At 39.9% G+C, this 11,406-nt stretch overlaps 1 protein-coding gene across 1 annotated transcript; it reads left to right on the top strand.

Moving 5' to 3' along the window:
• The first annotated feature begins 9,273 nt into the window (after window positions 1-9,273).
• Window positions 9,274-9,648, top strand: LOC145016568 (uncharacterized). The gene has a single exon (XM_078974842.1). It carries the CDS (start codon window positions 9,274-9,276, stop codon window positions 9,646-9,648), a length of 375 nt encoding a protein of 124 aa, XP_078830968.1.
• The last annotated feature ends 1,758 nt before the right edge of the window (window positions 9,649-11,406 follow it).

Genomic DNA, 11,406 nt, shown 5'->3' on the forward strand with positions numbered 1-11,406 from the left:
TGGATTAAACTTAATTATGGACCATTTAATGGATTTTACAGTAGTAAACTAGGATTTTACAGCCATAAACTCCCCCATACCCATTCCTTATGTGTTTTGGTGGTGTTAGGACAATCACATGTGATTTAAACTCATTTTACAAGCCTCGGATGGAATTTAGGGCATCATTTGTCCATGTTATAGGAGTTTACAGCCCAAGAACCCATCCTTGGGGGGTTTACAGCTGTAAACTCCTAAGGGAGGTGTTTTCATTGAGTTTAAGGCTTCTAATTCGATTGTGGTTGATTCTAGAATCTATTCCAAGGCTATTGGTGTGTTTAAATGGCAATTTAACACTTCAAAATGAGTTTACTCCCCATGATATGGAGTTTACGGCCCAAGCATGTTCTTGGGTATTAAACTCATGTTTACTCTCCAAAAATTAAGTTCAAGGTGTTCTAAGTCCATTTTGGTAAGCCCCTAAGTCATATCTAAGCTCCAAAGATCCATTGGAAGGGTTTAAAGGCTCAAAAACCCATTTTATATGTGTTCACGGCCCAAGGGTGTTCTAGGGCCGTAAACACATGATTATGGTCCTATTCCATGATTTGAACTCTAATTTGAAGGTCTAAGATGCTATACTAGGAGTTAGGGTAGTTACCTTGGTGATTTGGAGCCTAAATTTGATGTTTTTGGACCTTAATCTTGAGATTGAGGAGAGAGGTTATAGAGAGAGTAGTGAGAGAGAGGAAAGGCTTCAAATGAAGTCTTTTGAGCTTTAAATAGGTCCTAAGTTCAGGACACGGTGGAATTATACCCGATACCGACGTTAAACGGGGCTTTTGGTCGCACCCGATTAAGCTATCGTAATCCGGCGGGATAGAATTTGGAAATTTTCAATTTAATGATTTCGGGCCATTTTCAAGAGTTTCTAAAGGATTTGAACACTCATAAGAATAAAACAAACTTATAAGTTTAAATAACTTAGCCCAAAAACGGAATCAAAACGAACCGCTATAGACGTCTTTTACGGACAAAATGGGTTTCGACGATGGACAACTTCGGGTTGTTACAGTTTACTACCATAAACACATGAGTTTACGGCCATAAACTCATGTTTGTCCATGAATCATGAGTTCTGGTGGTTATTGGTTAAGCATTCAAGGTTCTAGACGCAAATCTAAGTCATACAAGGTGTTTAGGGCACTTAAACACCCCATTGAAGGTGTTTACGGTTTTAGGAGACCTTCCCAAACTGTAAACTCGAGTATGACTCATTTCTATATGTTTTGGTGCATTAAATAAAGGAGTACAAGATTCTAGGCACTCATGGAAGCTTTTGGAGGTGCTTAAGGGGCATTTTAACACCTTAAAAGGTGTTTAAGGTCCATGAAGATGTGTTTACGGTTCAAGAAGCTTCTTGGACCATAAACTCATGTTTATCACCCAAATGATATGATTTTGGTGCTCAAATTTCGTGCATGCAAGTCCTTAAGCCATATCTAAGCACTAGAAGGGATTTGGAAGGGTTTTGGGGCTTCAAAACCCCTTTAAAGGAGTTTACGGTTTTGGGAGGTGTTCCCAAACCGTAAACACATGTTCTTGATGGTTTTGGGTAGTTTAAACATAGATTTGCATCATAACCAATCTTAGAAACATGCTAGGATAGAATACTTACCAAATTGGAGCTTGAAAGGGGAGTTTTTAGCTAAATTTCGAGGTTTAGAGAGAGAGTAGAGAGACAAAGTTGTGAAAGTGGGTAAAAGTCTTCAAATGATGCCCACTCACCCTTTATATAAGGGTTGGGTTTGAGACCCGGAGGAAATCTACCCGATACCGACGTTAAATTGGGTTTAAAATTTTACCCGATTAATTTTCCGGAAGTACGACTTAATCGTAAATAAAAATTTTTCCAAATAAATAACGAGGGTAATTTTTACGCTTTTCTAATGGGTTTGGACACTCATGAGGCCATAATAAGAGGTCCCCATTCTAATTAATTTAACCCAAAAGTTAACGGAAAAATTGGAATACGAATGGTTTTATTAACGGGAATGGGTTACAGTGACGGAAAAAATTACGGGTTGTCAAAAATATTGAAACAAAAAATACACAGCATTGATATGTTGTCTTCCGAAGTCTATAGTTGATTCAATATCTAACCAAAAAATGTGTTTACACAGTTTAAAATGAAGTACAAACACCAAATTACATACTAGAAAAAAATGAAGTAATTCCGACGTCATATGAATGAGTTATACACATTTAAAAAAACGGAACAAATTCAAAAATGCAAAAAAGTGATGAAATATAAAAAACACAGCGTCAATATTTTTCTTTCGGTGCATTTGTCGGATTCAATATATAACCAAAATACATGTTTTTTCAGTAAAAAATGAATTACAAACTCCAAATTAGATGTTGAAAAAAACATCAACTAATTCCGACTTCATATGAGTGAGTTATGTGCATTTTAAAAGACGGGAAAACTATCAAACAGGTTCCGGATTTTAGAACCGGGACCGGTTTTCGTAAAAATGGAGAACCGGTAAACGAAACTTATTACCAATTTCAATTTCGATTATGGTTCGATTATGGTCCGGTTCCGGTTCTGGTGGTTCTAATACCCATCCCTACGTTCAGTCCTTATGCCCAACTACACCAGGTTAGCTTCGCAATTTGTACACATTTAGTCCTTAATATTTCTTTGTCTAAGTCATTGTGATTTTTGTATACATTTAGTCCTTTTGATCGGTTTCTTCATGTTTTGCACATGCGACATCTTACATAAAAGAGTCATTAATGAGGTGTTCTCATATGTGGTTCGTCTAGGTAGTGAAATCACGTGTCATTAATAACATTGTACTTTTGATATTAGTAACTGTTATAGTATAATACCAACAACATTTAATACCATTAAAAACATCATTCAATAGCAACATCAACTATATTATATCAAGTAAAGAAAATATATTAGCCATGGTGATTCCAATACCAATACGAACCAAATTTCACTTCATTATAAAAGACTATAACTTATTTTAAGTTTTTAACTATATCAGTACCTGAATTCTTCTTGAACTTATTCACTCCTTTCTTGAGATATGAAACCTGCTATTTAACAGCTGCAAACTCATCTTCAAAATAAAGGGTCAATTTGACATGTTCGTCATCTACCCATTGCCAAATTTTCCACTTATTTTTTTTACTGGGTTTCTTTAGTAACAAATAAAAATTATTAATTAGGTAAAAAAATTAAGGTCAATTTGAAAAGAACAAAAAACTAATTTACTAAAAGATGGTTAAAATCGACATACCAAGGAAATATAGAAGACTCTAAATTTTTTTTACTGGGTGTTCTTTTGTCTGGGAAGTGCCAAGTCGAGTTGAGAGGAAGCAATCACAAAGAATTTTATATTTGCCATTAGATTCTTTATGATTGCTTCCTCCAAATTCAACATGGCACTTATCAGATAAAAGAACAGCATGCAAAAGAAAAATTAAAGTCATCCTTAATTCCTTGGTATGTCTATTTTAACCATTTTTCAACTAATTCTTGATTAACATTAATTAAACAATATGATTTCTCCGTTAATATATTATTCTTATAATATATTAAAAAATTATGATTAATCCTCTTTCTCCTTAATTCATCCTATCAGTAGCTATGGTGAAGGCAACCCAAAATGATCATGCTCGTAATCGGGTCAAGTACATACCAAAATAGTTATGGTCTTAGACACCTAATCCAACAGTCTCCCACTTGGATAAGTCTAATAACTATTTTGCATACGACTTCAGAACCGATCAACAATTGTAGCTTTCAAAAGCCGCTGTCAACTCTGAGCTTATCACTAACACGTCCTTTACATAAGGGATCATATATTCTTCCATTTTAGATATTATATAAACATGAGACATGGATTATAATCATTCTCTCAGTCTGTGTGTTGTTTCCTGATTTCCGATTTATGACGACTGACAACAGACTACAATTGAACACATCAACTTAGTCCCGGCTTGGCCAAGCGTTTAGGGTGTCATCACTAAATTATCGAGGGGCCCACAGATATCTCTTTTATCCCATTTTGGGTAAAAGGAACGGATAAACTTCGACTCAAATGCTCGCTTGTACCTACTGATCAAATCACACACAACAATATGTTTTATAATACCAAGTTACTGGGGCGTTTACATATTATCAATGTGCAACCGACTGGCAGAATACAACTCACACTTCTTGGTTTCAATAATATAAGATATTATCGTCTCACCAGTCACTCGTGATAAAATCCATGAAGCGATCCAAGTGAGCGTGGGTTTAATCCAATACTCTAATCTTATAGGAGCACTTGTGAACCCTGCATTAATATATTGCTATGTCTAAAACGCTTTAGACAATCTACAGTCAGATTCATAACAATTTTCTTTCATACCTACTTCCAAAGTATAATCGAATGTGGATGGTTTGAATAATTTTATTTTTCGGGAAGTCAAAACATGCAAAGTGAAACACAAGAACAATCGAACCCAATATGGCCCTAAAATTTTGAGTATAAATAAGACACCTTTATTTAATCACCATATTGATCACTTATTATTCATTATTTCGGGTAATCAACTTATTACTTGAATTATAACAACAGTTGTCCCATCCACCAAGCATGCACACTTTGTTTATCTATGGTCCTGACACTGTGAAATATATCAATTGAACACATTTCCAATGATACTCATTTCATAATTCCTAATCCTTATCACCAGTGTAAGAATACAAAATTCTTTCCACTATTAGAATATGTTAGATTCTAACATTTTATGCAATGACCCTTTGTAATGTCACAATACCAAAATCAAAAAGACTTGCCAATGAAATTACAAAGTGCTCTATTAGCATCCTGGTAGATAGGATGATTTTATGCTTATTGATCTGTATGATATGTGCTTGCCTGTTGATTGGTTATACGTTTGTGAGTTAAGTATTGTCGACATGTGTGTGTGGTTCGGTTGAGGTGGTCTTGCTTTGTGTTGAAGGCCAACAGATGCAGGGTGGCCTAGATAGACTACAGGCCTGCGAGGCAGTCCAGTCAGGCCGAAGGCCCGACGAGCAGTCCAGATAAGTTGTAGGCCTTGCTAGGTGGTCCAGTCATACCGAAGGCTCGAGAGCAGTCCAGATAGGATGAAGGCCCGTGAGGCGTTCTACTCGGTCTGAAGGATCATATGTGCATGTTGTTGTTAGTTATGTCTATGTGTTGGTATTTTGGAGAGGACTCACTAAGATACGGGCTTACAGTTTTTGGTTGTGTTTCAGGTACTTCAGATGATCGTAGAAAGGCAAAGTCTTGATCGTGCACCTCCTTGTATTTCATGTTATAATTACCAGGAAAAACTCTAATGTGAAACCTGTTTTGAAAACAATATGTAATAAATGATGGTTTTTCAATTTATGTAAAAGGTTTAAAATTTTCTAAATTTTACGGATGTTATAAGTTGGTATCAGAGCCTTGGTTTGAGTGAATTGGAGGAAAACTTGTATTAATCCAGTCTCAAACTAAGGAAGAGATTTTCAAAATGATTTTCAAATGGTTTTCAAAACACTAAAGGAGGATGGGATGTGTACGATCAGCCGAAGCCAGTAAGTAGACCCCAAAATACCATGTTATTATTAATATTGTGATATATTAGAATAACATACTAGTGATAGGCTAGGGATCTTCAGGAATTTCATGACAAAGTTGTCTGACTATATGATGTCTGCTAGCCTAGGGCCATTTCTTTTATGAAACTGACATCATTATTGTAGTTGCTTAGTGTATGCATCATGGTTATATGTAACTAACATATTATATCCTGAGAATGTTTGGTTTGACCTTATTTCCTATTCTTGTTTGATGAAGGGCTTTGGGTAGGATTAGATATTCAAATATCTATAGGGTCTAGTGTTATGTATGGCTAGCATATACGAGTGTTGCAGGGTTGGTAGGAGTTTCATGGATGAGTTGTGAGGGGTCAGTCGATCAGTAGTGGGATGTTTAGTTTTTCCTCTAGGAGTTAGGATTGTATGTTAGTATATGCTTGGGTGTTGTTAGGGTGTTGTGATGATCCTTGTGACAAACACAAGTAGGTGTGGAAGGTAGTATGGGCCCACACTATTGAAAGCACAGGACTCGTATGTGTAGCAAGGAAGTCACAACCCCTAGGGATTCACTGGGAGTTGGTTCCCCATTATTTATGTGGATTATCTGATATCTTACTGGAGTATTTTTAGTTTGGTGGTTTCAAGACGATTCGAGACCGGATCCGGGTCCAGATCGAGAGCTAGCAGTTAGGGTGTTCCAGCATTGTTAGAGGGCCGTGTTAGGGAGATCATCCATGAGTAGGTGGTTGCTATCGTCCGGGGTCAGATTCTGAAGATGTTCGGGTCTATTAAAACCGCGGTGATGCAGTTCTTTGATGATCACTACACAACCATTGTTGAGACGGCTACTGTTGTAGCCTCTACAGTCATAGCGGCTGCAATTGGTGGGATAATTCGGGCCTTTTAGTATCGTTACTTCGATAATATGAAGCCCCTGGATTTTGGTGGAGTTCAGGACCCGATTGTGGCCATGAGGTAGCTATCGGGTATTTCTTCATGTGTTCATGCCCTGCTGACCAGAAGGTCAGGTGCGCTCTGAAACTTTTGAGGTCCAGAGCGAAGGATTGGTGGAGACTTGTTATGGGATCATACTCAAATGAGCAGTGGGTTGCGATATCATGGGATCAGTTAAGAGAGATGTTTCTCACTCGCTACATTCCTCGGTTCGAGCGGTAGAGGTTGACTTAGGAGTTTTTAGACCTAAGGTAGGGATCGGAGTCGGTGACGGAGATCACTCGAATGTTTACTGAAAGAGTGATGTTTTTCCCTGAGTTTGCTTGAGAGTAGGCTCAAATGACCCGTTATCTGAGCATACTCAAGACGGACATCAGACAGCTTGTTTTTACTTAGTTGTGTGATACCTTGCTGGAGTTATTAGAGGCCGCCAGGCGGCACCAGCTTGAGATTGAGTTACAGTTGAGAGAGCATAGGTAGGCCCTGACGCAGTCACAACCGGCGCCGAAGCGGTTCAAGGCCATCGATTCAAGGTTTGGTGGTCACCGCAGCCGCACTTGCGGGAAGTGCGGGAAGGTTCATGTTGGAGCATGTAGATCTAGTAGTGGGTGCCATAAATGTGGCAAGGAGGGGAACTATGCGAGGGACTACCACTAGTTCGACCCGGTTCCGAGTACGAGGATCTGCTGCCATTGTTATTAGGTTGGCCACGTGAAGGTCAATTGTCCGTTGCTCGCCGCCAAGCAGGAACAGGCTTCCGTGCCAGCTACATTGACGATCACTCATGGGATTCAGGACAGGATAGAGCCCCCGAGGGTTCGAGGTCGCGCTTTCCAACTCATTGCCGAGGAGGCCTAGACAACATCGGATGTTGTGACTGGTGTGTTTCTATCCCTTATCTTATTGATTATATTTTTGTGCTCATATTTTTTTACCTCTTTTAGGTATGTTCTTAGTGAACTCCTTACCTGCTTTAGTGATGTTTGACTCGAGTGCAAGTCGGTATTTTGTTTCTCAGGCTTTTAGTAGGGAGTTCGCCATCCTATTGGGGAGTTGGAGTGTCCATTGCGAGTTTCCATCGCCAACGAACACGAGATTTCTGCTTCTTCGATTTATCAAGGTTGCATTCTGGAGATTTTTGAGGCACCCTTTCGGATTGATTTGATTCTTATTCCCATGGGGGATGTCTGTGTGATCGTGGGTATGGACAGGCTGAGCCGTTTTGGTCCCATGATCGACTGCGAGGGCTAGTGAGTGGTAGTTCGAACCCTAGTGGTGGAGAACTAGTTATTTATGGATAAGGCACCAAGTTGGGTTCAGGGTTTCGTTAGGCCACTAGGGTTCGATATTATATTCAGCACGGGTGTCCAGGTTATTTGGCTTATGTGGTCGATACGCGGGTTAGGGATTAGGTGTCAGTTGCGGATGTTCCGATTATCAGGGAATTTGCTCATGTATTCCCGGAGGAGTTACCCGGTGCGCCCCCCTGAGAGGCAGGTTGAGTTTAGGGTCGACCTTGTGCCAGATGCGGCCCCTATTGCCAAGGCGTCGTACTAATTGGTGCCACATAAGATGCAACCTGCAAGAGTTGTCTTCTCAGCTTTAGGAGCTGCTAGGCAAGCAGTTCATCCGTCCGAGCAGTTCTCCGTGGAGAGCGCCGATTCTTTTTTGTCAAAAAGAAGGATGTTTCACACCGGATGTACTTCGATTATAGGGAGCTGCACAAGTTGACAACGAAGAACCGTATCCCCTTCCGGAGATGGATGATCTATTTGATCAGTTGTAGGGAGCATCTTGGTTTTCCAAGATAGATCTGAGGTCTGGGTACCATCAGGTCAGGGTGAGGGAGGAGGATGTGGAGAAGACCTCGTTCCGAACTCGTTATGGGCATTACGAGTTCGTGGTGATGCCGTTTGGGCTCACCAATGCACCAAAAATATTCATGGATTTGATGAATCGGGTATGCAGGATGATGCTTGATCTCTTAGTTATTGTGTTCATTGATTATATCCTGGTGTATTCCAAGATCAGGGAGCAGCATGGGGAGCATCTTCACGAGCTTCTGGGGGTTTTGTGGCGAGAACGACTTTATGGTAAGTTCTTAAAGTGTGAGTTTTGGTTGCGAGAGGTTCGGTTCCTTGGATACCTCGTTGACCAAGATGAGATTTTGGTTGATCCAGCCAAAATCGAGGTGATGATGCAGTAGGAGATTCCAAAATCTCCTTCGGATATCAGGAGGTTTCTGGGTTTGGCAGGGTACTACCAGAGATTTATTCAGGATTTCTCCAAGATTGCAGTACCCCCACTCGTCTAACGAGGAAGGGGTGAATTGTTGGTGGGCTCTATGCAACAGTCAGCATTTGAGACCCTTCGGAGAGAGACTTTGCGAGGCCCCAATCTTGACCCTCCCGGAGGGGATTGAGGATTTTGTAGTCTTCTGTAATGCATCCATCAACGGTTTAGGAGCAATCATCATGCATAAGGTACGAGTGATAACGTATGCTTCTTGGCAGTTGAAGCCGCATGAGACGAGATATCCTATGCACGATCTTGAGTTAGGAGCGATGGTTTTCGCTCTCAAGATTTGGAGACGTTACCTTTATGGGGTCCGTTCTACTTTCTACACGGATCACAAGAGTTTGAGGCATATTATGGATCAACCAAACCTGAACATGAGGCAGCGGAGGTGGCTAGACGTAGTTATGGACTACGAATGCAAAATCCTTTGCCATCCATATAAAGCAAATGTGGTAGTGGATGCCCTGAGCCGCAAGTCAGCTGGATTTTCTGTTCCGATGATGTGCATGAGGATATATGTGGATTCTCCACTGGTGGGTTTGATTAGGGAGGCTCAGGCTGAGGGTGATCGAGAGGAGAATTGGGGGATTGAGAGGATCAAGGGTGAGATTACTAGATTTATGCCTGACAGTCGTGGATTGTTAATCCTTTGCAGTTGGATATGGGTTCCTGTGTCTGGTGGGGTCGGCCAGATTGTATTGAAACAGACTCATAAGTCTCGTTTCTCTATATATCCGGGGGCCAACAAGATATATCAGGATATGAGATTGAGTTACTAGTGGTCATTCATGAAAAGAGAGATCACTTGGTATGTCGAGAGGTGCTTGACCAGCAGGATGGTCAAGGCCGATCATCATAGGCCATATGGCAAGCTGCATCCTCTGGAGGTTCCCATGTGGAAATGAGAGCAAATTTTGATGAATTTTATCACCAAGTTGCCGAAGACGGCAAGGAGTTTTGATGCTATTTGGTCATCGTAGATCGATTAACCAAGATTACCCATTTTCTAGCAATCCGAGAGAGCTTGTCGGCCAAGAAGTTAGCCGGTGTGTATATTTGTGTGATTGTTGCTCTCCATGGGGTTCCGGTCTCTATTGTTTCAGAACGTGATGTTCGGTTCACCTCCTATTTCTGGCAAAAGTTCCATGAGAAACTGGGCACGAGACCATATTTCAACACAACTTATCATCCGTAGACCGGTGACCAGAGTGAGCGGATCATTCAGACTCTCGATGATATGTTATGATAGCTTCATTTTATTTACTTCTTTTTATAGTTTATTTTAGCACATTTCATTCGCATTTTAGTTAATTCCCATGCATATTTGCCTTTTTGTTATTTTTATGACCATTTCGGGTACTTTCTAGTTTCTTAAGCATTATTGCAGATTTTTTTGGAGACTAGCGGAGCGGGACTTTTGGGAGGTGATTGGACTTGAAGAGCAATGGGGATTTCGTGCTTGATGGTTGTGGAGGTGATTCATTGAGTGGGCTTGTCAATTACTTGAAGGTGTGGAAGTGTTGAGCTTTTTAAATTTGAAAGGGCACAAGATAATTCTTGGGTGTGCAAGATCGATGTTTAGGAGTTTGCGGAAGTTTTGAGTGATGTGGAGAGACAAATTAGGCTCAAATTGAAGAAATATTGAAGGAAAATGGACTAGGAGCTGATTGGACTCGAACTGGGCCAATGGACTAGCTGTTGGGGCCCAAGACATGAAGGGACCCAAAAACCCATCAAAGTCACGCGGCCCGCGTGGATTCCTGACAAGGGTAATTTCGGGATTTTACTTAGAGCTCTATATTGGGAAGGTTGGTATGCCTCTTTGGCCTTATCTTGGAGGTATGAGTTTGACACTTTCTCTCTGGAGTTTGGAGCACTTTTGAAGGCCAAGAACACCTCAAGAATATATTCTTTTTCATCTCTTGATTCTTGTCAAATGTTTGGTACAATCTTATCTAACCTTGTTTACTTGAGTTTAGCCATGCTTGGCTAAACGAATCTTGGTTGACTTTTGTTGAATCCTTTGAACTTTTGTTGAGTATTGAAGAATCCATGAACTTGTTCTTAAATATTTATGGAAATGTTTGTGTTTTAACATATTATCTCTACTTGTATGTTTTAGTTCATGAGTTCAAATGTATTTGTGGTGATTAGTTGGCTAATTTCTTGATTAAGTAAAGGATTCTCAAATTAGCAAGCAACAAATGATTTTTGTGTTATTTTTGCTTCACACAATCATAAAAACATTTCCTCCAACATGGTGGTGAAAGCAATTGACCCCTCTTGGATTTGGTGACTTTTTGGTTCTTAATGCTAGTTGACTTTCACTAATTACTTGCTTAATGGAAATTGTGACTTTGACTAAGGAAATTGTTATGAGCTTCTCTAACCATTTTAACAACTAAGAAAAGTCTAGGTAATCTCAATCTTCTTAGATTACTATAGCCAAATTAAGGATTTAAATCAAGTATTACATCATTGGATTCTAATGATATGTTCATCAAAAGTCAAAGTGATGAAACCTTAAGTCAACCATC

This window comes from Lactuca saligna, chromosome 9 (assembly GCF_052625555.1).
Source record: "Lactuca saligna cultivar CGN05327 chromosome 9, ASM5262555v1, whole genome shotgun sequence".
Classification (NCBI taxonomy): Eukaryota; Viridiplantae; Streptophyta; class Magnoliopsida; order Asterales; family Asteraceae; genus Lactuca; species Lactuca saligna.

What these genes read in the sequence shown, in the direction of transcription:
- LOC145016568 (XM_078974842.1), top strand. Translation starts at nt 9,274, where the DNA reads ATGGACTACGAATGCAAAATCCTTTGCCATCCATATAAAGCAAATGTG.